The following is a 27,196-nucleotide window of genomic DNA, read 5'->3' as shown; positions in this document are numbered from 1 at the left end:
TTGCTATGTGGAGAAGGTTTGGAGGATGGAGTCGGGCGCAGTGGAAGTGGAGAGATCTATGGGGTGGCTATTCCAGTTCAGATGAGAGATTTTAATGCCGTGGTGGAAACAGAGATGCACAAAACAGTACAGTTTCTGTATAGAGTGGATAGGACCTGTTGGTCAACTGAAAAGGAGAAAGGAGGTTGGGAAGGGAAGTAAAATCATGGATGATTCTGGTTTGTACAACTGAGTAGATGGTGGTTCCATTTACTACTATGAGGGAGAATGAGTGAGTAGGCGGTTGGGAGCAGGGAATGAAAACTAAGGGGCGGGGAAGGGTGGGATAAAGATTAAACTAAAGTTTCCTAGCCAAGTCTTGAAGAATTAAATCAATTCAAAAATTTAATTCATTATGTCATGTGGTTACTATGGCTCCATCACTGGAATATACAAACAGAAGCTAAATGACCATTGATCTGCAATATTTTAGATACGGATTTCAAACAGATATCTAGAACTGATTTTCAAATGGTAGGTGAGAACTTACAAAAGAAAGCAGCAATTTCTTGAAGCCATCACTACTTTAGTAAAAACTAGTTTTCCCAGATCAATCTCATTTCCCTAATTGATCTTGAGCTATTGGAAGCTGGCACCATATTTCTTAATAAAAATCTTATTTAATTAATAGATTGTCTTATTGGCAGAGATACTTAACTTATGAATTAAAGTATTTATATTTTATTAATAGAGCATTTAACCATCTCTTATGATAACTTTAAAAAATGGAGAATGTAGCCTGGAAAATATTGAGCAAGTAGAATATTTTGTATACTCAAAGTGCACCCTGGGGCAGAATCAATGCAAAGCCATCCCCCTCCCTGGCCCTTTATAATGTCTACATACAGAAAACATTCCCACACAAAATTAATCTCTTTTAGAGAACTTTTCCTTTCCTTAGAATTACAGTTTTATAAAAAGTGGTAATTACTATTAAAAGTTGTAACATCCTTTAGGGGTTTTAGTAGATAAAAGTTTGAAAGCGAGTCTGTGAAATTTCAGCCATAATTAGAAAACATAAAGAAAGACATACTTTATAATTCCTATTATTTCTGAGAAACATTTTTTACCTGGAAAGGGATGGACAGAGCATTTTGTCAGCTTGCTAGAAATAATGTGCCTATATTTATGAAGAGGGAATGTTTACATATGGTGTTGTTCTGCTTGTGCATTAAATAGTATGACATAGGAACAACACAATGGGAAATTACCAAAGAATCACACTAAAATATACTCCTAAGCATTTGAAACAAAACTTTTAAAAAATGATACTTAACAATTTCAGTAGAGAAACTAAGTGTTGATATTCTTTTTTCATTGTTCACCCATTTATTTATAGTGAAATATTTACAACCCAAAAAAAGGATCTCAATCAATAAGTAAAATAATTTGCAAAATATATTTATCATCAAAATTAAAGCTTTCTAACAAAGGAACATTGAGAAGTACTTGTGGCATTTCCATCTATCACCACATCAATACCAAAGAACGTGAATGATTTTTGCTGTGTGTGGTCATTGGGCCTCTCCTTTGTGCTTGGAGCCCTGTGGAAGGCATTCTAGCCCCTCCCTGCAGGTGGTATTTGGTAGCACATCCCCAGTTCTTCTTTATGGAGCTAACTTTTAGGGGTTGATTAGGGTACAGGGCAAGAGATGACTGAGTATCGCCGTATCACCCACAGTCAGTCTTGTTGAAGTTCGTCTGTGCTGTCTGTGGTGGGTATCAAGGGGAGTTTATAAAAATTCCTTGGTCCCAAACCATTCATTTGTTCATTTGTTTATTCATCAGACATGATAGGCATGGCCCTTAGCACTGGGGTTAAAAATAAGAAAAAGATTCAAACCTAAGTATCATCTGACTCAATTCTTTAAAGTATAGAAATGAGGATAGGAAGGAACTAAAGGACAAGTTTTACCACTACCTGTATCTGATCTCAACTCAAATGACACCGCCTGAGAAAGGTTCATGGTGTTTCCCGGTGAAATGCAATAGACAACCTACATGGCTGGATAGAGCGGACCTGCTGGCTGACTACCCAAACTAAAGAAACATTATTCCCTTTGTCTCTATCACACTACTATGTTTTATTTTCTTCATGGTATTTCTCACTATCTGAAACTATCTTACTTTCCCATTTGTTGTCTATCTTTCCCTCAGGGACCTTGTTCCATACACTGCTGTATTCTCAGGCAGAGAACAGTGCCTTGTTTCATAGTAGGTGCTTGCTAAATATTTGTTGAGTAAATGAATGCTCATCACCATTAACATAAAAACCACACTTGAGAACCAACATTTTTTCTATCTCCAAATGTCTGCAAGTTGTCTAATCTTAGGGGGTACCTCAGGGATCTACCTCACAACTTCATTTCCGTGGGAAAAGACTGAGGTGTGGGGGGCAGGATACAGGGAGCCCCTGTTTCATTTCAGTTAGTTCCCCCACAGAGCTGGAAGTAGAAGCCGGATCCCTAGAATCTCAGAGCTCTTCAGCATTCCTGTGCTACCTCTGGTTGAGCCTTTCTGTGGGGAAAGCAGTTTTGGATTACTGCCATGAATGTAATTTTCAAAGGCCCTGGAAGAAGAGAAAGCAATGGAAGCTGCTTCTAGACTTCAGATGAGCTGAACATCAGAGTTCTTCTTCCTAGTCTGTGGAAGGGAAGTCATAGACTTCGGAACTGAATTCTTATGGCATAACTGTAATATTCTGCTGTAGCTGTGGCCAGAGGAGTTCTGCCTGCCTTCGTCTAGGTCGTGGGCTCTATATCAGGCTGGCTGTGTTTTTCACAGCTTAGTCTTTCATTAGAAATTAGGACTGGCTGCAGCCTGCAGTGACTAATTATAGAAAGATGGGTCATTGTCATTGTGGGTAAAAACACATGTGCCTGTTAAACTTCTCTGTCTATAGGGATCAGATAGTACATTTGAAGTGATAGCCAATATAATCACTTAAGTAAATGGATAAATAGTTATTTGTTTTTATTAAAATGATAAACAAGCATTTGAAGACGTTCATTTCTTTTTCTTTTTTTTTCTTTTTGTGAGACTGAGTCTCACTCTGTCGCTCAGCTGGGAGTGCAGCGGCGCATCTTGTCTCACTGCAATCTCCGCCTTCCAGATTCAAGTGATTCTCCTGCCTCAGCCTCCCGATACAGTTAGTTTCTGAGTACAACCGAGGAGAATATTTTCCAATAGAAATTTTAAGAAATACAGCATTTTTTCATGACTATGCCTACCCCCACAACACACACACTCTATACAGAAACATACACCTTATTATAGAAGCATTTTCCATAAGCAAAAACCCCTAGGACGGAGTTCCTGGGATACTGAAGGGAGAATGTGGAAAGAAGAACCTAGTGACTCCCTTTAAGAGCTCCACTGAGGTCATCACCTGCCAGAGGTTTTAATCCAAATGAAACTGGCTTTTTGTCAGATGCGAGAAAAAACTATAAGATCTTTGCATTCATTTAACAAATATTTGTTATGTGCCTTTTGGTGTGATACTCAGCTCTAGGCCCTGGGACTACAAAACTAAATGAAGGCTTCATTCCTGCTTCAAGGAGGTCACCATCTGGTGGAGTGAGAGAGATAAGTAAACACACGAGTATAGTCTAGCATGGCCGGTTCTGGAATCAAGGAGTCTAAGGGGACATCTGAGGGGTCAGGGCACAGATTGTAAGGTGTAATGAAAAGAGGTCACACCTTAGCATTTTTCAAATGAAGCTTCGCATTTTTCAAATGAAGCTTCACATTTTGGATCCTCCATTTTTTCTTCTTTGAAATGGGGCAAAAAGAATTAGCCTGCCAGAGTTGTTATAATTCAATGATATAAAAGAGACTCAGTGAGTAATTTCTAAGAAAGAAAAGCAAAATTGAGACAGCAAGAGCTCTCTCCCAAAAGGCAGTGAACCATTCTGCGGACCTGTGGATTTGAATCTCTTTTGTGGAGTTTGCAGTCTTTCTAGCGGGTTATTTGTTAGAATAAGCCAAAGAGGTTCACCTAGAGAATGACTAAGTTGCGAAAGAAAAATCTCCTCTGGTTCAGAAATGAATTATTCCTAGGATGTTGCTTCATGAGTCTTTGTTACAGAAATTGGAGTTTGTGCAAGTAATTGGGGATCAGGAAACAACCACCCTGGGGACAATTGCAGGCAATTCTGCGACCACCTGGCTTAATTTGAATTCTAGGAAGTAGAGCTTCTCTTAGGTTAATCAAAGGTTTCATGGTACACCTTGTGGCTCTTTTATTTATCCCTGATTTTTCCTCCCAGGCTTATGAATAAGGCTTCAGTTATATTTCTCCCTCCAAAATTGCCAGCAGCCCCACCTGCTGGGCTTGGAGGCTGGGGCCTGCAGCCTAAGGACAGTGTGGCAGTCTGCTGCCATCTGCTGGCTCACGTGTCACCAGCTCAGGGCTGGCTTTGCAAGGATTCCCCAGGAATAGAAACCACCAGGAGAATAACTGTGGGCCAGAGAACGTTCCTGCTCATATTGAAAAATGAAGAGATGAGAAGATGGCAGACAGAAGCTGGTATAAGAAGGCTTTTCTCCTCCTGCGAGTTTGTGTAAAGATGTGACCATCTCAAACAGCTAAGCCAGTGATATTTCTATGCAGATTTGTTTTGCTCAGGGAGAACACAGCAGTGCTTTCTAAAAAATGTATCTTATTTTATTTAGATCACTGTCTCACAAGGCTGAACAAATAAATTAATGACACATCTGTGTAGATTCATTTAAAGGAAACAGCAGAAACACAAGGCAGTGGGGTCTGAGGTGGGTATAGGGAAGCAGAAAGAGGGGAGGGATTGGAGAAACATTTCACAGTAAGTTATAGTATATTTTAGTTGGTTCTGTCCACATTTTTTGAAGACCTACTGTTTACAAGGCTCTGACCCAGATGCCTGGGATACAAGAATGAGTAATACTTAGTAATACTGAGTCCCTTCTGGCTTGGAGATAACAATGTATTGGGGAGCAGTAAATAAATAGAGAATTAAAATAGAATTGCAAGTACCGTGATAAAGTGCTATGGTAAAGGAATCTAGGAGAGCACAGAGGAGGAGCATGTGTCAAAATCAAACTGGACTGCAGTGTCAGAGAGAGCATACTCTGGGAGATGGCATGAACTGAATTTTGAAGATACTAGCTCAATGGCGACCGTAATGGGAAAGACATTCCAGTTATGGGAAGCACCACTTCTCATACAGCCCATCACCCACCATCACTGCCTGGAAGAGCTGAGAACACTAGATACAATGCAAGAGAAGGCTGTTAAAACATTAGGTCTCAGATGAGCAATTGATTCAGTCCAGGGATATTGGCCGAGGCAGGGAGAAGAAGGCAGATCCAAGTGAGCAGGCAACATAAATAATCTTGAAGATCAGAGAGCAGGGCTTGGCAGGGTCTTTGGACCCAGGGAAAAGGCCACTTTCAATGCTGTGTATATATGGGCAACCCCTTCCAGGCAGGTATAAGTCACAATCAAATATTCAGAAACTTGTGTGTAACTTCCTGTCTTAATCTATCTGAAACTTCTGTGTGACCTCATTTAAATGTTGAAGTAGCTACAAGCTCAAAGGTATCAACTGCAACATTATTCAGAATTGCAAATATGAAGAGTGAAAGTAGAGAAAATGCTTGAGAAAATTGTGATACAGCAACTGAATGAAGCAGCTCATGGAAAATGCTAATTCTGAAAACTGTAGCACATAACAAATACTTGTGAAAAAAATCAAGATCCAAACCTGCAGGAAGAAAAAAATATTCAGAAGAGAAAAAAATAAACTGCTAGTAATGATGTTGTTCTTTTCTCTATTGTCTACGTTTTATAAAATATTCTTATATTTCTTTTATAATGATTTTTTTAAAATATAAAGTAGCCTAAAGGTGAAATGTGTGTCCTGATGAAGGCAGAGGCAAAAATTACCCTAAACAAATAATGGCCCTATTTATGTGTTTGTTTCTGCTACTGTAGATTCCATTTTCTTCCTAATTGTGTTTCAGTTTGTGTGGTATATTCATTTTGCTTATTAAGCCTGTCCTCAGCCTTCCCTTTGCCCACACCCCTCCTCACTCCCTGGATCTGTGGGACGTATTGTGATGTCTGCCTGCTAATTTTGCTGTGACTGGGGCTGGTGTCTGGTTGGTGATTCATGTTTGTTCCAAAGTTGTACATCTGTGTTGGTTGCTTTGAAGCAGTGCCCCAGGGAATATGAAAGGCCATTTGTCTCCCTAAGACTGCTTCTTTGCATCAGAGACTTCTTCCCTGGCTTCGTTTAAATTCCAGCAAGCTCTCTTGAGTTTAAGTAGGGTAAGAAGGAAAGAAAACAAAAGCAAAGAGGGGCATCATGGAGAGATCATTGGAGTCAGGGTCTAACCCCAGTTTACCTGGCAGAAGTGAACTCCTTGGATTCTAATACTAGAGACAGAATGCCTATGACACTCATTTTAAGGGTAATGCTTTGTGGACTTACCCTCTGCCCACTAGGAATGCCTTTAGCGAAAAAGAAGGCAGAATGAGCCTTGGTGGAAACCCTCAATGGAAAGAGTTCTAAGAGCTCGGTGGGCATCCCACTTGGCACCTCCTCTAAGATTTTAGCACAGATACACACAGCAGTGGTATTCATAATATTTAATGACTGGCACTGCATGAGCACTGATGAATTAATGGACACAGGCACAGTGCTTCCAGACACCAATCGTTTAGTTACTGGATCACCAAGAAGTCCAGCTGACCCTGGAGGGCCTGGGGCAGTGGATGGATGCTAACAGTTTTAAAAGTATGTTAGTGTTTTAATATCCAGAAAGGTTGCACAGATACATACCAGATGAATAACAACATAAACACATGAAATTTCTAAACTCATGCCCACCATTAAGTTTTGTGTAATCCCCTCTTCACTTTTTAAGAACCTACCTACTTTACCCTTAAAAATAGTTCAGAGCCCATGACCTACTGTTTCTAGGGGTTTGGGTGGCACACAAAAAAGCCCTTATCCACAAAGGGGCTTTTTATTTTGCTCAACTACAATAGATCTCACCCAAGGGAAGTTTGCAAGTCGCTTTATTATATTTTTGCTTTCTGCAATGTATGTGGCTAACAACGTAGCTCTGCCTCCAGGCAGTCTGGCAAGCAGGCTGCTAGTATGAGTGATTGTCCACCTGCCTGTCTGCCTGCAGTCTTTGAAAGGCAGCCCCATCCAGACCATTAGCCTACTGAGAAAATTCATCTACAGTACCTTGAAAGACCAAACACATTGGATTGTTATAGCTTTTCTTTGGCCTTTTACCCAGACATTATCATTTTCTGCTTCTTATCAGACACCTGGAGTTTGTGGGTTGTCTAAAAGTAGCTTCTCTGAATGGTCTCTGGGGAAGCCTTATAACCCCGCCTTCTGTCATTTCTTCTCCTCATGTTTCAAGGAAACCTACAGCTTCAGGGTAATTTGCTGCCTCCCCGTTTTCATTCAAGAGAGCAGCCAAGGTTGCTTATAGTCTAACTGGCTCTTTATGTACCAAATTACCTTTGGTTGAATTCAGAGACTAAAGAGGAATTTCACTCAGTTATCTATTGGGCCATTCTGGAGTTCTGTCATTAGGAAAGCCTGAGGTTGTAAAGAAATTAGTTGCAAGACATGAGTCTTCCAATTCTGCTCTGCAAGTTACTAGCCTATGACTCTGAGAAACATATTTACATCTTGCTAAGCCTCATTTACCTCAAATGTAGAGTAGGATCATTTTATATACTTCACAGGGTTGTTAGGAGTAAATGGAATAATGTATTGGGAAGCACTTTGTAAAGTGAAGAAATATAAGCAAAATCCACCCAAAGTGAGCTGGTTGTAAGAACTAGTGAAAGGAGAGAACCAAGAATGTAGACATAAATCATGGCAGCTGAATTGGTATACAGGAAATTCACTGTTGTGGTCTAATTTGAAAAAAGGAGCATCCTCAGCCCCATATCTTTTGTTCAACATCTCTCTGCAAAGCTTTAGCTGGGGAGCAGTGAGAGTTCTGGAGAAATACTAGGGAAGAGGATTACTGTCAATTTGAGGCTAAGAGAGATTGTGTGTGCAGGAAAAAATGCATATGTAATGATAAAGGAGAATGTGAAAAGGGCACAGTGCCCAGGGAAATACCAGGAGCGTGGATACAGAAAACAAGAGACAAAATCTCTACTGCTCCCATCTGTGTGTTCATTGATCAGAGCATGTTCAAATAATTCTGGGCTTGAGGGCACCTTTCTAGAGTGACAAAGACCGATAGGAAACCTCATGACACTCCTCTGTGGGAGCCAGTGAATGCATCCTCCCCCAGAGACAAAGCTCTGCAGCCTTGGAGAGTAATTTGGTGTTAGCAGATTAATTAAGTCATTTTCTGTGGTTAAATTTGCAGATGAATATTAAATCTCAGGCTGGGCCTCCCATCTAATCACCCAGTGGAGGTTGTCAGGATAACACTTTGTTCCTGAAACATTTAGAAATGCGTGTATTGTATATTTAATGACACTGTGATATTTATTCATGACAGGAAGAAGTCTTCCAGACAGGAAGATTTTACTCATGTGATAGTTCAGGGTCTGACACCTAGAGCTGTGCTGAATGCCCCCTCTAAAGTTGCTTATTATCACGAAGTTGTTGTATGCCTGGCACCAAAGCCGAATTTGTCAAAGTTACTCATGTCACTGAAAGGCCATGGAGTTTGCTTCTGGGTTCAAATTCTGGCTCCATTATTTGCTAATGGTGGGCATGGGTAAATAACTGAACTTCAGTGCGACTCAGTTTCCTATACATAACATGAAAATAATAATGACTGCAACTCTAAGCTGTGTTGAGGATGAAAACTTTCCATAGTACATACAGTTTTATGTAAAATGCTTAGTGTATAGTACCTGCCACACGTTGGTTCTCAGTGTATACTATGTGTCCTCCTCCATGGTTATCATGTGACCAGAGTTTCCCACTTTCTCTTTAAGCTTTGATGTGGAAAATGGCCCTTCCCCAGGTCGGAGTCCACTGGATCCCCAGGCCAGCTCTTCCTCTGGGCTGGTACTTCACGCCACCTTTCCTGGGCACAGCCAGCGCAGAGAGTCATTTCTCTACAGATCAGACAGCGACTATGACTTGTCACCAAAGGCGATGTCGAGAAACTCTTCTCTTCCAAGCGAGCAGTAAGTACAAGCTCTGTCTGGCTTCCAGTTTCACACTTACCTCATCTCTACCCAGGTCACAGTGGCAGCAACAACAATTCCCCATTAATCTATGGTAAGGATGAAGGAAGAAAATGAATATGAGCAGGGGTGACATGATGACCATTTTAAGGACATTAATGCTCTATAGCATGCGGAATGTGTAGCTGGGGTCTCCAAGGGTTTTGGAAAACCTAGACACAGTGTTTACTTTACATCTTTTACTGATACCTTAAAAAAAAATTATTTTGCTTCATTTCCTGAACTGCTGAGTCATTTACAGCATGAGAACCTTAACACTTTTTATACATCACACTTGAAATTTCAGCTGCATGTGCAGTTTTCATGAGGCTCCAGCAAAGAGGAAAAATGGTGATTGGTTATATGCATGCTGTCTCAGTGGCCTTTGCTTGGTGACGTTAATAAGATGTCATTCAGACACATGCCTGTGTCCCTTCTCTGAAACCTTAACACAATGCCCACTTGTTGCCTGGCTCCTTGGTGAGACACAACACACTCCACCGCCCTATAAAGCACTGCTGATATTTTTGTTTTGCCGCTGTTAATTGTAAATCTCTAAATTTTATTTAAAGAACAAGATCTAGGTTGTGTCACCGATTTATTAAATTTCCAAAACCAAATAAAATTGGATTCTGGAATTCATGCCTTAAAAGGTTTTTGGGCACAGATACAATCGTTTTTATATTATACGTCATAAAAGTATCAGTAGCTCCCTAAAGTCTCCAGTTTGGAAAATTCCACTCTGTTCTCTTCTACTATTGGAAAGGAAGTCAAAAATTTCACCCTCTGGTAAAAGGGGGAATTTTGAAGCTACCAGCAAAAAAATATTCCTCGAGGCATTTCTGCCAGCACATTTTAATAGACGCACCCCTGCCCTAAAATATCTCAATCATTGTGTGGGCCCAAATTCATTTTTCAGTCGTTTGGCAAAATTTACTGATTCTCTCCTTTGTGCCACACATTGTGTCAATCTCTGGTGATAAAAGACAAACAAAACAGTGTAAAAATCACAGATGAGTTAAAAGCATATCTCATTCTCAAACAATGTGCATGCTCTCAGTGAGGTTACAGCTAAATAAGAAAGATAAGAGGAACACACACATACAAACATAACAGAGTGAAAGGAAATAACGTTTAATGAGCACTTCCCATGGAGCCGAGCTCATGTTCTTATGTTATCTCTGTTAATCTGTCAGGTAGGTGTCTTTATTATCCCCACTCCATAGATGATGAAACTGGGACTCTGAGAGATTGAGAAACTTGCCCCTATCCCATGACTGTGTATCATGCTGTGTCCCATGATGTGGCTAAGGCTGACCGTATTAAAAACTTTTGGAATCTTTCCATCCATGTTCTTCAAATTGCAAAGTGGCATCTCTACCACTAGGTAGAAAACAAATGACTGCAGAGTAGAGGTGTCCAAGGCTGCAGGAGAGGTAGGTAGCCAGCAACTTTGCTGTAGATCTTGTAGAACCCAAGGCATTTCTGACAAAAGTTTGAATGGGGGTCTTTGAATGCAAAGATATTGGGAATTCTTTCCTTCACCAAGATAAACACCTTTCTAGGCTGCATCATGGAAGACCGTAGGTCATGTGGTGAGCTCAAAGTAATTAGAGCTTAATTCACATAGTATTTTACAGGTGAAAGATTAGCTTTGAAATCTTGTCATTCCCCAAAAACTAATTCCCTGGCTAAGAGCTCTCCAGTCTCAAGCCAAACGGCAGGAAGAATCTCAAGGTCATTCATAGTCGCCCCAGAAAACTCTACTGCACTTCCAGATTAAATCTTGTGTTTCATTATTTGGAATCGAAAGGTTGTAGAAATGTTAAATTTGAAGAGACCTTAAAGATCACAATCCAACTGAATCTACGGCAGTCGAAAAAGAGGTGTAGTTCTAAATGACACTGCATCCAGCATCCCTGTTACTGGTAGTTTACTGTCCTTTCAATTTTACTGGCCAGTAAAATTCCCCACCACCCACCCCACCCCCTGCCCCCAGTAACTTTAGAACCTAAATTTTCCAACTTTAAATTTAGACAAGTAAAAATTATATATGTAAATTATTTAATATCATTCTCACTTTTTAAAGATAAGGACTTAGATAAAAAGTAGTATGGGCACAATTTCGTAATAAAAAGCAGCCTTTCCCAAGAAAACAAGGTTGGCAACATAATACCACCCTATCAAAAATACTGATAACAGGATGTATTAAAATCTTTGTGTGAATGAAAATAGCACGAGATTTTGTTTTCCAAATATTTCAGTACCACAGAAAAAAACTTTTATATATTTGTCAGTTTTGGAATTATATTTCACAACACGCTGAGAAGTAGAGTTTGAATAATATTAAGCTTCTTCTAGTAATTTAGTTTTAAGTTGGCAAATTCAGTTTCACATAAATATCTGAATCTGAACTAAAGTAATGCTCTTAAAGCTATTTCATATGATTATTAACTCTTTAAGATGAATTGAAACAGAGGAACAGCAGCTCCCCACACTTCCCGCCCCTTTTGTTGCCTTCTACCCATAGATCCAGGAAGCAAGAATGGTGCTAATAGACCAAGAGTCTAGATGTGAAGGCCACTGGGTGGGGGCTGCCGGATGTTCCCTGCTCACAGACCTCATACCCAGCACAGAGCTGTCATGAATTTTTTATGAATGGTGGAAAACTTTGCATAATTCTACTGCATTAAATCCTAGTAATAAAGGAAACACTAGCTTTTAAAATTTTCTCATCTGAATTTTTTCAGAAGAGTAACAGAAAATTATAGTCATGGGAGAGTAAGTGAAAAGATATTAAGAGTAAAAATGTGAACAAGAAAAATTAAAAGTGGCTTTAACTTTGAGCAACAAAGGAGAGGATCAGAATAAGGCTTTATAGTGAAGTAAAGCAAGATCACCATTGGGTCCCAAAAGGCAATTTCAGATGCTTTCCTAGATGTGGCAATAGTTTGCTAGTTTCTGTTCAGTTCCTGTGTTGTAGTCATCCCAAACGTAATGCCTTCGTATACTGAGGTACAGATTGCCTCATGGGAACATAAAGTACTGGAAACTAGTAAGGCCAGTTTTACTGCTGAAAACTGTGGCAGGAACCACCATGGACAGAATGGAGTTTTGATTATCCACCTGCAAAGCCACAGGAAAGGAAACTCCATGTTTTTTTCATTTGGTCATCCCATTTTGCAAAGCCTTACACAGAGAAGAAGCTTTTGAAAGCCACCATTTACGTGTGGACTAAGTAGTCTCTAGAGAGAGCCTACTCATTTTCAAGGGAAATGAGACCTAAGAACCAAGAGGAAAAGCAGAAATAATAATCCACTTAAATTTAAAACCTGTTTATTGATGGACTAGCAAAAAGTGCAGTGTGGTTTCTAAGACTTAAGTTAGACTTACACCATCACACTTACTAGCACCATGGCTTTTAAGACATTGAATCTCTTTTATTGTCTCTAAATTATCTGTAAGTAAAAGCACACATTTATTGAGTATTTTCTGTATGCTATCTGTTAAAATACTTTACATATGTTAATTCATTTAATCTCCATATCCCCAATGTGGTAGGTACTATAACTTTCTTGTTTTAATGATGAGGATATTAGGGCACAGAGAAGTTAAGTGACTTCTCCAATAAATGGGAACAAGACGAACCCAAGAAGTCTAGGTGGTAAACTATATGGATATCCAGTATGTAAACAGACTCTAAATGAGGCTGAAAAATACAAAATAATGCTATCAATTTCTGTTCTGCCTACCTTTCCAGCTGTTAGGAGGATCATATTCATTCTCTCTTTTAATAAATATGTAAATTTAGGAATTTTGTGAACAAATAAGACAGTTTCTGTGTCTTCAAGGGTACGGAAACATTAGTAAGTCAATAGGCAATTTTAGCAGTTTCAGATAAGGGCAGGCATAGAGAGGTATGCACTGGTTTGAAAGGTCTGGCCAGGCAGGAAAGCAGCCTACTCTGAGGAGGTTACAGCTCAGCTAGAGGAGTCAGGCAGGCAGAGGAAGTGCAGGAGAGGCCAGGTGCTAACTAATCCTCCAGTTAGTGTGGGAGCATTTTGGAGAACCACAGCTCAGTGTGATTGATCCAGAGGATATGAGAGGATGAGGAAGTGGCGAAAAACGAGACTGGAAAAGTGAGCAGGAACCTCATCATGAAGGGCCCATGTTAAGGAATTGGCCTTTATGCTGCAAGTGGAGAGTTACTAAGCAGATAAACATATAATGCAACATTTTAAAAAATAGCTCTGATTGCAGTATAGAAAATGGTTTAAAGGGTAGGGAAGCTTAAAGGCTAGTACTCAAACCTACAGAGCCAAACAGGAGGCTGCCATGATATTCATGTAAAAGAGGACGGGGATTTATATTACAGATGACCTAGTGAGCAGTTAGTACATATTTGCAAGTCAGGATCAGCAGGAGTTAGTGTTTAATTGAAGGATAAGGAAGAGGGAGGTTTCAGGCTTGGTCAAGAAGATAGGTGGTTGCACCATTTCCTGGGATCAGCAGCATTCTCTTACTACATGAAATAATGTACATGAAAGTGCTTTGTAAACTGTAAATATAACATAAATATGAGTCCTCTTGATTGCAATGGACAGACATGAATTAAGATTAAAGAAGCTCTCATCAGCTGGAAATACAGACATGCAACCCTTTAATTATGGATGCCCTTCAACTTACAATGTCCTAAAAAGCCCATCCTAAGTTGAAAATATTGTAAGTTGAAAATACATTTAACACACTTAACCTACCAAACATTACAGCTTAACTTAACCTACCTTAAATGTGCTCAGAACACTTACATTAGTGTACAGTTGGGCAAATCATCCAAAGCAAAGCCTATTTTATAATAAACTGTTGGATATCTCATGTAATTGATTGAATACTGTACTGAAAGTGAAAAACAGAAAGGTTGTATGGGTACTCAAAGTATAATTTCTACTGAATGCATATGGCTTTTGCGCCATTGTGAACTCAAAAATTGTAAACTGGGCAGGGCGTGGTGGCCTGTAATCCCAGCACTTGTGGGAGGCTAAGGTGGGTGGATCGCTTGAGTTTGAGACCAGCCTGGACAACATGGTGAAGCCCTGTCTCTACAAAAAATACAAAAAATTAGCTAGGAGTAGTGGTGCGTGCTTGTGGTCCCAGCTCCTCAGGAGGCTGAGATAGGAGGATCACTTGAGCCAGAGAGGCGGAGGTTGCAATAAGCTAAGATTGTGCCAGTCTAGGTAATAGAATGAGACTCTGTCTCCAAATAAAAAAAAAGTAAGTAAAATAATCGTTAAGTTGAGGACTATCCATATAAAAATAAAGATACCTACTGGTATTGATAATAACTATAATTCAATAACTAATCTGCTTTTATGTGCTAAGCACTGTTATCAAGAGTTGTACATATGTAATAATTAATTTAATTTTCACAGAACCCTGTTTTACAGGTAAAAATGTTGAGACATGGAGAGGTTGCCTAATGTCGCATAGCTAGTAATAATGCAGCTGAGAAACAAACCAATTCACTTTGGCTCCAAAATCTGTGCTGTTAACCACTATAGTATATATCTCTCTATATGACAGACAAAAATTAAGGAAATTACAAGTTAATTTCTGTGTGTAGTGAGAAAACAGAGAAAGGTGAAATGAATTAATAAAATTCAGAGTGTGGCAGTGAAAGGCAGTATTTCTGCTTTCTAGAAAATCATTTTATTGTTTAGAGCAGACCTACATACACTCAATTCTATGGCTCAGTACTAAGACTGGAGTGCTCATTTCCAGTTATTCTACAAATTCGTAATGTGCTGGCTTTGTCACTAGATGCTGCTCTTGCAATGCAATGATTCTGAATATCTGGACTTGCTCATGAGAGGCATTGCCTTCTCCAGGGGTTTGGGAAAGTAAGAAGTGTATCAGTTTTCATAATCAATCAAATGTTTTATAATTTCTATGCCGTTTGATTCTTAACTAGTGATTTTTCAAATTATGATTTTTAAAAATTTATAATAGTTCCATAAATAATCTGGTTGCACTCTAAGAGAAGTTTTTTGTTTTGTTTTGTTTCTTTTCTGTTACTTTCTATAAATTATCTGATAGATTCTCTAATAGCACTTTTCTAACATACAGCATTAGCTTTGGCAGCTCAAATTATTTAAGGGAACCAATGCTGGGGATCTGTAAAATCCATTTTTTGCTTCTGAATGTTCTGTTCTCCTAAACTTCAAAAGTTCCATAATGATAAAATCATGTTGACATTGTGCCCTATTAATGTTTCTTTATCTCCCTTTAATCTTTGGATTGTACAGTTTTAATAACTCCTCCAACTCATTCAACAATACATCAGCTCAAGGTACCACCTATGCATGAGATTTACTTATATTACTTAGCTTTTATTAGATACTAGACTCTGGAAATCCGGGAGTCATAGAAGATGCGCTTAAATCTAAATCCGTTATCTTGTCCCAAATTCATCCTGTTGTCTTATGAACAATGTGAACTTCACATCAGAAATCAGAACACTTCACTTGACTAGCCTAAAAAAAAAGAAAGAAAGAAGAAAAGCAAGAAAGCAAGAAAGGAGGAAAGAAAAGAATCAGAACAAACCACAAGATCTTCACCCATCTCAAAGTTCATCTTGGGAAAAATGGCTGGAAAGGGTCAGTTTCTGATACAGTTCACCACACTCCATTTATCACAACTGCTCCTCTCTTGATTATTTTTTCTTTTTTGTATCTCTCCAAGAATCCTGAGGCTCTTCCTTTGGCTCCCTATTTATATGTACCCCCTCCTCATGGGACCACTTCCTGCCATGGCCTTAACTATCCCTACTTTTGTAGGAAACCCCTAAATCTATAGCTTGAATTCCCATATCTCAGTCTTCCTGCTCGATGTCTCCACCCGGATATAAATCAGTACCTTTAAGTTCAACATGTACCTTAAAAACTCAGTGACTACCTTAAACTCCCCCAACAGGAGGGGAAACTCCTCATTTCCTTATTTCTACTCATGGCTTCACTGTTTTCTCAGATATCCATTTTTAAAATTGAAAATTATATTTCTTTATGACCCCTTATCCAATTAAATGTCAAGTTCTGCAAAACCTCTGGGCTTTCTTCAAGTTGTCTCATTCTGTCCCTTTCTTGGCATTACCTATTGGTTCTCATCAGAATGGGTGCAATTTCTAACTATTCTTTCCAAGTCTGTCCCCTCTCCAATCTATCCCTCCACATCCAAGGCATTTTACTTTCTAAAACACTTTTCTGTTGGCCCATCTCACTTTCCATCTCACTAAAAACCTTCACTGGCTCCTTTCTCTCTCCTCTCTCTTTTTCTTTTCTTTTCTCTTTTCTTTTCTTTTCTTTCTTTCTTTTTTCTTTTCTTTTTTTCTCTTTCTTTCTTTCTCTTTCTTTCTTTTTGAGACAAAGTGTCACTCTCATTGCCCAGGCTGGAGTGCAATGGTGTGATCACGGCTCACTGCAACCTCTGCCTCCTGGGTTCAAGCAATTCTCCTGCCTCAGCCTCCCAAGTAGCTAGGATTACAGGCATGTACCACCACACCCAGCTAATTTTGTATTTTTTTTTTAGTAGAGACAGGGTTCCTCCATGTTGATCAGACTGGTCTCGAACTCCCAACCTCAGGTGATCCGCCTGCCTCGGCCTCCCAAAGTGCTGGGATTACAGGCATGAGCCACCACACCCAGCCTGGGTCATTTCTTTCTATGGAGTTAAGTACTGACTCTATAATCTTTGTCTGGACTGTCCATAATATGAGCGTGGGAGGCCTTCTATCCTTATTCTCTACAAATGTCTATAGCTAATATGCTCTGCTCCACCCAAATAGCCATCAAACATCTTAATAAGCGTGTTCAGTATTTTCCCATTTCAATGCCTTTGTTCCTGCCATTTCTCTTCATTGGCAGCATCTACCATCCCTGACTTTTTAAATCCTTCAAAGTTCCTCTGAAACACTGCTCACTCAATCAAGACTTTTCTACTTTCTCTAACCTGTAATTATCATTTTTCCTTTGGACTTCATGAAGTATACCCATTGTTTTTAATTCTCATTCTGTATTAAAATGTCTATTACAGTTTTTAAAATATTTTTTGTTTCCCCTACTTTGTTTCAATTTTGGAGATCATGGATATTTTGTATGATTTGATATGTCAACTATGCAGCAAGTCATAAAATAGGAAGCATAGGCTGGGTGTAGTGGTTTACACCTGTAACTCCAGCACTTGGGAGGCCAAAGTGGGCCGATTGCTGGAGCCCAGGGCTTGAGAGCAGCCTGGGCAACATGGCAAAACTCTGCCTCTACAGAAAAATATAAAAATAAATAAATAAAATAGCTGCATGCAGTGTTGTGTGCCTGTAGTCCCAGCTACTCCAGAGTCTGAGGTGGGAGGATTGCTTGAGCCTGGAGGCAGAAGTTGCAGTGAGCTGAGATCACGCCACTATACTCCAGCCTGGGTGACAAAGCTAGACCCTGTCTCAAAACAAAACAAAATAATGACAACAACAGCAAAAATGAAGCATAGTGTTTAAAAGCACAGATTTTTGAAACGAAACAGTCTAAATTCTTACATTTGGAATCAGTCTCAGTTCTTCTACTTACTAGGTATGTGCTAGTTAACTGCTCTGTGGATCGATGTCATTTATATAATAGCAATATTAAGAGTACCTGACACACAGCCCTGTTACAATAATTAAATGAGATAATACATGTAAACTGCTTACCACAAGGCCTGGCAGACAACAGTAGTCACACAAATAATGCTTACTCCTTGTCAGTATTCTTTTTATTGTCACTGTACAAAGTGGGCACAGAAGACACTTGCCAGATTAAACTGAAGTTTGGAGGTTTCTAGCTGAAGAAAAAGGTGGAAATAAAAGTATCATATTAAATAAGATGTCAAGTTAAAAGCCTATGACAGAGGAGAGGCCCAAATGGATGCATGTGTTGTTCAACTCTGGAGCCCCAGGCCTCGTGTGGTGCCTGGTACAGGGCACATGATTAATAATTATTGGTCGCACTAATGTAGTTAACAAAGAAGGTGCCATATTTGTGTGACAATTATGAGGACAGGGAAGGTAGGCCAGACACTGAGGGAAGTTCTCTGTTACTAATTTCTGTGCTGCTATGATGATTCACACTGTAATAGCAAAGTGGCCTGATTTTGTGACTGTAGCTCAAACCAACATGTCTTCTAGTACCTTCAATAGAGAGTTTGCTGAATGTGGGTTTAAGTAGATTTCTCAAAGCATGTGCCAGAGAGACAGTGTGCACTTCTGAAAACACATTTTTGACTCTTCCTAAATACAGATTTACATAACACTAGGTACAGCTTAATCAGTTCTTTGGGACAAAATGGAGTGACAATGGTATGATTATGGCAGGTTCAGCCATACACTCCTATTAAAAGCTTTTCCTTAGGTACTTTAAGAAAAAGTTATATTACAAACAAAAAGTAATGGGATTCCCAGACAGAAATCTGTGTTTAAATGGCATTAAAGCTGTGGTTCGAATCAACAAAAGCCAGGAAATCCAAAGTTAACCTTTATCCAGACTGTTATACCAGTTTTTCCAACTGTGTGTGTCCCTGTGAGCAGCCCTCCCTTTGAATTTCCTGGCTCTGGCAACCAAAATCCACAAGTCGCTTTGAATTACAGTACTCTGGATCTGTTATTTAATGGGAATATATCCTGAGGATATATGCTTACTTGCAAATGCTTTTATGTGTAGTCACTGTAAATTCAGGAGTCATGAATCTGGTACTAATTTTTTCCTTTCAAGCTCTTGGAATACCCTTTCATGCCAAATTGTGAGTCCTGTCTTATATCCAGGTAGAAGAACTTGTATAACATTTGTGTTGTTAACACTGATAAAATTTAATATTATAGCTTATATGTCACAGTTATAATTCAAGTAAATTTCTAAAGGTTCTTTTTTTCTCTTTTCACCAGACACGGCGATGACTTGATTGTAACTCCTTTTGCCCAGGTATGTATTATGCTGGCCCTGGCTTGCTTTCACTGTCGCTGGTTTCTAAGTCTGAACCTGGCCATTTGTCTTCTTTTGTCCTTAACCATTTAAAACATTTTTCTTCTAGGTTCTTGCCAGCTTGCGAAGTGTGAGAAACAACTTCACTATACTGACAAACCTTCATGGTACATCTAACAAGTAAGGATTGACTTTTTTGTGGAGTTTGAATCCCTAACATAAAGGCAAAAAATATTGAGCAGCATTTAAAAAAATACAACTATTACATGGAAAATTGTCCTCTAAGCTAAGTTAATATACACAATAAAATTTGAAAACAGGATGGAGGACCATAGTATTTTAGAACTCATACAACACTAAAAGTAACCTAGTCTGGGTCTTATTCGTCTTTGTACCCATAAGACTCAGTACCAAGTAGGAATTCACAAATGAAAGAACAAAAGGAAGATTTAATTTTCGTTGACTTTTACATTTACCACTTTGACCAGTAACTGCCATAAATTCTATTAAAAGTCTTTTTGAATAAGTTATTAATGAATTCAGATATTCAAACTTAAAATTAAATGTAGCAAAAAGTTCAAGTTCAATTTGCCTAATTTTTGATTGTCTATAAACAAGTTCATGCAGTTTAATGAATAAGCGTGGGATTATCTTCTCCTCCACCTTCAATTAATTATATGATCTTGGCATTTAAATTAATGTTGCTGATCCTTGATCTCCGTATCTATAAAATGAAGGGTTTGAACTTTATATTCCTTGCAGTAACACTTTCTCCAAAATCATTTCAAATCTATGAGCTTAAGCTAAGTTCTATTCAGTTCACTCTTCTGCATGTTTTAAAACAGTATCACAAAGGTCAGAGAGTCATAGAACCCGTGATCCTGGAATGAGAGGACTGGAGGAGGCCTTTGAGACCATTGATTCTCTTGTTTAGGAGAAACCTAAGCTCTCAAGAATCCAGTGACTTGCTAACAACCCCCTCCCCCCGCATAAGTTAGAGACACATCAGGGCCAAAACCTACATCTAATTTTTCAGCCAGTGTTCACTACAGAGTATCCTATATCTCCAGTCTTTGTGAAATTATTTTTCAGTCCTTTACTTTGCTTTCATACAAATTTTCATAGAATAGTTTCGTTAAAAGTGGGAGTAAACCCTGCTTTGAATGATTGCTTTTTCTTTCACTGTTTTATGACTAGGCTTTCTTGTGAGATGACTCTGTATACTCTGATCAAACTTCCATGTGAGTGATCTTTCTCACATGTTGTATGACTGTCACCCTCCAGCTTGTGGCATTTCAGTGGTCCAGTGTTATCATTAAGATAAAGTTTAAATGCTGGTGCTTGGCACTCAAGACAAATTAATTTGATTGATAGTTGCTTGGGTTTATATGTAGTGCAATGTATATGAAATCTAGAGGCTTGTCTCAGCCTCTTTTGGGTAGAACTCCATTTATTTATTTATTTATTTATTTACTTATCTATTTATCCATCCAACTAGTATTTATTTAGTACATACCATCCATTCATACATGGATATATGCATTTAACAAATAACTACTGGGCACCCCCATCAGTACCAGGCACTGGTAATATAATAGTGACCAGAGCAGACAAGTCCTCTCCTCTTTTAGGGCTTACATTGTAATACAAAATGCTGTAGGATGCAGTGTAAACAATCAGACCAGGTCTCTAGCCACATGGAATTATGTTCAATAATCATGGTCTGTTGTTCTCTGCATACTCTCTTCTCTATCCTAATTATGGACTTACTGTTCTTTCTTCCTAAAATGTCTGTTTCCACTTGCCAGTGTCTGCTTGGCCAAATCCTGATTGTCTATGTCCCATCTCTAGTATCACCTTCACTGAGATGCTTCCCCTGACCTCACCAAACCTGGCTGAGTGGCCCTCATTTGGATCCAGAGTACTCTGAAAACCTTATCACTATCTTTATGGATCTCTGCCCACCACTAGACTGTGTGCCCTTTAGGAGTAAGAATTGGGTTTAGTTTTTCTTGAATTCCCAAGAATAGCAGAATGCCTGGCATACAGTTTGTGCTTCATAAAAATTCATCACATATATGAACTTCTGAATGAATAATTGTTGGAGGAAAGACCACCAATTATTTAGAAAATTATATTTGCAGGATTGATTCCTTCTCTATGTTTTTTTCTTTGTAGAATATGGCCTCTGGCTTCATAGCCCATTTCTACCCCCTCGAAAATGATGCACTTGGGCAAGCTAATTACTCTCTCTATATCTCAGTTTTCTAATGTGTAAAATAGGGTTGTTATGAGGATTAAATGAATTGATATTTGCAAAGCACTTAAAACAGCATCTTGCACAAAGTAGGTGCTCAATAAATGTGAGCTATTATAATGGATCATTACATTTCTCTTGCTGAATCCAGAAGTGGTGTAACACTTTGGGGTTTTCATATCTGTTGTCAGCTTAGATCACCATAAATGATATTCATGGTATTGAATGAATAAAGGTATTGTTACCCCCACTCTATGGATAAGGATACAAAACTTAGGGAGAATAAATGACTTGGGCAAGAACGTACAGCTTCCAGTGGGCAACAGAGTTTTCCTTGAAACCTGGAATCCTGACTGTCACTGCAGTGCTCTTTTCATTTGCCAAACCTGTTAAGTCTTCTGGGTTATAGGAAGAAGTCCCTGGAAGGCTTTGGAACAGAAAGACATTTAGGAAGAACTTATGGAATAGATGAAGATCAGAAAGCCTGAAGACGGAGATAGTAGCTAAAACAATATTTTCAGGAATTAAACGTGAGGGTATAGCCCTAAACCAGAATGATGGAGATGGGAATGGGGAGGAAGGGATTAATATGAACACATTTTAAAGGCTTCTTAAGCATGGCTGGACTGAGAACCACTACATTGCACAGCACTAGGGAGAAGGCGGGTGGGTGGTGGTGTTCTCATTCTTATTTGTTAGCATGGGTTTGAGGGTTTTTTACCTCTGTTAGTAGTATCAGAACATTCAGCCCAACCCTGCTGATTAATAAGCTGTGCCAACTGAAACTACTTTCTCAATAATCAGGCCTTTCCAAACCCTTGAGGGTTTTGGTCCTTGTGAACTTTTAAGAACCAAGTACCCCAAGACCATAATTGCCATAGCATAGCTGAAGCACAGCCCTTCCCACACTCTGGCTGAGGACTACCCTTCAAATCACGGCCCCTTGTGTCACCCTTGGTCCAAAGCAAGCCATACTTATCACAGAAAGCAGGCCTCCAGTGGTAAGATAGTCGCATCTAATGATCTTTCTCAAATTCATACCCATGTGTACAGAGTTGATCCTGTTACTGATTGCAAGTACTACCTTGTCACCAACAAAAATTCAAGAGAGGGCACATTTACCACTAGAGCTTCACCAAAGGGAGTTGAGAGTGGTGCAGTCTAGCTCAGACTCAGTCCTGAATAATGGATTTCAGACATCGGGGAGCTGAAATCAATGAAATCAATTAGCCATCTCTGGAGCAGCCTGGCAGGGGCAGGTTGGAAAACTGAGTGTCCATTTAATGCACTCCATTTTATTTCTAGATAGTGAATACCTTCAAACAACTAAAGAAAAGCCAAGAGAAGGAACTGAAGACAATAATGTTTGGCAGGAATGGATACAACATACAGAAAGCATACCCCCACCCCAACACACACACACACACACACACACACACACACACACACACACACACACAAACACACACACATATACACAGAGTTATCTTAACAGCTGAAACTGTAGAATTCATGGAACTCAGATATTGCTTTCTGATATACTTGACTTCAGATCCAGGGTGCCACTCCCTGCCTTGAATGTAGCATTTAAGCAATAGTTGTGTCCTAGGAGTGGTTTTCATGAGACATCTGGTTAGTGTGGTTTATTGTAGGAAAAGGAACTCCCACATAGAACTATACTTCTCATAAGTCAAGATTTCTTTTATCTTTTGGCTCTTTGCTGTGCATAAAAGCAGTCCATTGTCTGCTTGTGCTTTACCACCCAAAGGGTGGAAATCTCAAAGTTCCTGTTGAGGTGGTTTCCTTGCACCTTCATGAAATATCCCATTGAAGGATGCTTGATTGGACCTGTATTTCTTGGCTGCAAATTAAAACCTACACTTCCTTTGTCCCAGGAGTTAATTTTGAAAATATGGCTTTCATTTAGAGTTGTTAATTCAGATAAGCGTTCTTAAAGCACTTGCTGACTTTAAACAGACTGCTGGAGTAATCAGGTGCGCAAGTGAGTGTGCCCACCATTCAGCAGTCTGATAGCCAGGGGATGGAGCTGGGAGCAAAGAGGTGTCATTTATCAATCGACTCTGTCATCAGCATCATGAATATCACCTGTGGCTATCAGGAAATAATGTAACTTCTTTGTATTAACATTCTTCCAAAGCATAATTTAATCAACATGTATGTAATCTTCAGGAAAGAACTAATAACCACTTAATTTTTTTAGTGCATATCTATCCAAAATGTCTTTTATTGCTGTATGTACTTTGGCATGTGAATTAAATTAACTGAGGATCATAAAATGTTGAGCGTTCAGAGCTGGAATGAACCTAGCCAAATTTCCTCAGATGAAGTGAAGCAATATAGGTAAAACTCCTCACACAGGACCCGGTACGTTGTAAATCACCAGTAAATGTTAGTTGCTGCCTGCTCTTCTCAAGTGAGGAAGAAACTAAGAGGTTCCGTGAATTGCCCAAGGGCTATACAGAGGGAAGGTGCCAGAGCCAGGATTAGGATTCCTGTCTTCTTAGTCACAGTCCAGTTCTGTCTCCACTGTGCTATTCAGGGCTGGAAAGTATGAACTGCCATGGCCATATTATCTTCCCTATTTATATCACCATCTTCAGCAATCAGCCACGTAACTTCTTATGATTCTTCCATAAGTTACGGACTTTGGAAACTGAGCAACCAATACCACTTTCCTCTGGCATTCCTTACAGTTTTCTGTCTGGCATTCTCATGCCCTACAAGCAATCATGTGGCTTGCAGAAGTCATTTATTCATTGAAAATGTATTGAGCCTCTTTGCACCAGGTCTCATGAATAATTGACAAACCAAATAAACATGGTCCCTGCCTTTCCAAAGCTTCCGCACAGAGATGCTTATCTGAATTGACAACTCTAAATAAAGCCATATTTTCAAAATTAACTTCTGAGACAAAAGAATTTGTATAGTATGAGTAATTTCCAAGAAGTCATTGAGAGAATTGGGCACTGTGATTTGACACGCTATAAAGAAAGTAGAGATTTCTAACATTTGGGGTCTCCTAGTTCAGTTTCTTCTTTCACAAAAGTCTTCTTTGGAACTCAGGAAAAGGTGTAAGATAAAATTATTAAAATGTATTATTAATCCAGTGCATATGTGTTGAGTACCTCCATCATAGCAAATATTATGCCAGATCCCTGTGTTACAGTGGTGCACAATGTTCAATCATTGCTTAAATGTCTCATAGATGAGTTGAAGAGAAAGACAGGAAAATGGGAAATACAATATAGAATGAGCAATGCAGTGGTTCAGTAAGCACAGGAAACTACAGAACACAGGTGAGGGCCACTCACAGAGGGAAGGCTCCTCTGAAGAGGTGATGCCTGAGCAGAGTCCTAGGACATATGAAAGAGCTAGCCACATAAAGAGAAGAAAAGTATTCAACTGAGCAAAATGTGTGCAAAGGCACAGCAACAAAAGAGAGTGCTGTGTTCGAGGAACAGCAAGTGGCATATAGAACCAAGACTGTATGTGAAAAGGAAACCAGATAAAATATTCATATAGAGTATTTGGTTCTCAAATCACTTTCACATCAGTGGGTTATTCAATCTACATTCTATTAATATTTTGGAGTTCCTACTATTTGCCAGGCAATATGGCGGGACCTGAAGAGTATGTAAGCAAAGAGATCAGAACTGGATTCTGCCATCAACAGGTCACAGATTACCAGTGGAGATAATATGTGCCAATATGGACTGTAACATGAAGAAATGACCCTAAAGGTACAAATAAAGCACCATGAGAGATTAGAGAGACCATTCTCGGCTAAGAGGATGGCATCCTTTGGAGAAGGTTTGATGGGTAACTTAACTTTAAGTTAACCTTAACTTAACCTTTGATGGGTAGATTGTTTGGTGTGGAGACAGCTTCCTTGACAGGGGAATGAATGGCCTGAATAATGGCAGGAAAGGGGCAGCACATATTCAAGGAAAAAGAAGTGATCAAGTTTGGCCTTGGCAAGTGTGAGTCAGCTCTGTCCCTCATTCATTCACTCTTCTATTCAATAAGTATTTACTGAATGCTTGTCATATGAAGGACCATCCTGGGTGCCAGGGATCAAGCGGTAAACAAGTTGTTCCCTGCTCACATAATGTTTACATTTAATCTAAGGAACTATGTATTGAACACTAACTAGACAGAGCCTATTTAAGCTATAATTTTAAAGTGCTACAAAAGAGAAGTACAGGATGCATGAGAGCACAGAGCCAGTCAGTGGTCTGAGATGAAATGTCAGGCAATGAGGAATTATGAGAGATAAGCTGGGAAAAGGATGTTGGGGCTAGAGAGCAAGGACTTTGAATGCCAGGCTAAGGATTTTGGAATTTAATCTCTTAATTTTCCTGAAAAACGGCCCTCAGTATTAGTGCAAGTGTTATCAGCATATAGTATAGTGGAAAGAGCATGCACTTTGGGTTCAGAAAGACTTAGCTTTGAATTCTGGCTGTGCCAATTATAAATCATGTGTCAGTATGTTTCTTAAACTCTCTGAGCTTCAGTTTTCTTATCCTTAAAATGGGGTGATAATACTCCCAGTGGAAGCTAAGAAATACCTAGCACAGCCTAGCAGAGAAAAGCAATCACTATATGATAATTTCCCTTCTCTTGTCATATGTGAAAATTCCATACCACTGAGAGTTTAAAAGTACCCTGCCTAAGATCACCCAGCTAGTAAATTAATGGTAGATGTGGACCCTGTCTATAGACTATGGCTACTAGGTATGGGTACCTAAAAGCTAGATTGTCCCTAAAGGACCAGAGATTAATTCAGAGCAGTAGAAAAACCTAGAGAATTAATTCTGTGGCCACACCAGTAGGAAGACTCTTCTTTAGCAACAACGATGCAGGCTGTTCTTTGTCATTTAGAATTTGGCTTCGTTCTCACGCTTGCCTGTGCATGAGAATGCAAAAAGAAGTGAAAACTACAGATTCCCAGGCCTCATCTCGGATATACTGAAATAGACTCTTCAGGGTTGGAAAAAGAAATTTAATAGCTCCCCAGATGAGTCTGCTGCGTATCCATGTTTGAGAACCACTGGACTAGAGTCTCACTCTCTTGCTCATTGCAAATGTCCTGTTACTCCTTAGTGGAGCAGAGAATCCTTAATGCCAGTGTTTCTGAAAATGTGGTCCTCAGACCAGCAGCATCAGCACCACTTGGGAACTTTTTATAAGGGCAAACTTTTAAGCCCATCCCAGGCCTACTGAATCAGCAACTCTGGGGGGTAGGGCCCAGCAGTGTGTCTGAATAAGACCTCCAGGTGATTCTGATGCACCCTAAAATTTGAGACCCCCGCTCAATAGTATTCCTGAGAAGTTTTCCAGCAGTGCAGCAGGAAACAGGAGAGTCTGGTAGAAGTTCTGCAAAACATGAGAAGAAGGGTAAGAGCAGTGAAATTGAAAGGTTCGGGGTAGAGAAAGGAAAAGAAACAAGAAAAAAGGAGGAGCCCCAGTACTATGGGAACATGGGTTTGCTTGTTTCATTTAACCCCTGACATCAGCAGGCTTGTTATGATGTAGAATGACGTCCCAGTTCCTCCATGTAAATTCTGTTCCCTAAGTAAAGCAAGCTGGATGACTGTTCCCAGTGGTTGTGTGACCTTGGCAAGTGACTTCACCTCTCTAGGTCTCTGTCTCCTGAGGTACAAAAATTAGGGGCCTGAA

At 39.4% G+C, this 27,196-nt stretch overlaps 1 protein-coding gene across 2 annotated transcripts in view; it reads left to right on the top strand.

Moving 5' to 3' along the window:
• The window catches only part of PDE4B (phosphodiesterase 4B), a 582,824-nt gene that overhangs the window by 446,481 nt on the left and 109,147 nt on the right, over positions 1–27,196 (top strand). For both annotated transcript variants that reach the window (XM_055350106.1, XM_004025928.5), the window contains 3 exons: positions 9,011–9,205; positions 19,203–19,239; positions 19,349–19,419. In XM_055350106.1, coding sequence (XP_055206081.1) covers positions 9,011–9,205; positions 19,203–19,239; positions 19,349–19,419 — 303 coding nt within the window. The remainder of the gene's footprint in view (positions 1–9,010; positions 9,206–19,202; positions 19,240–19,348; positions 19,420–27,196) is intronic.

The sequence above is a fragment of the Gorilla gorilla genome, chromosome 1 (assembly GCF_029281585.2).
Source record: "Gorilla gorilla gorilla isolate KB3781 chromosome 1, NHGRI_mGorGor1-v2.1_pri, whole genome shotgun sequence".
NCBI lineage: Eukaryota > Metazoa > Chordata > Mammalia > Primates > Hominidae > Gorilla > Gorilla gorilla.
Note: the sequence above shows the minus strand (reverse complement) of the source record. Positions and strands in the feature narration are given on the sequence as shown.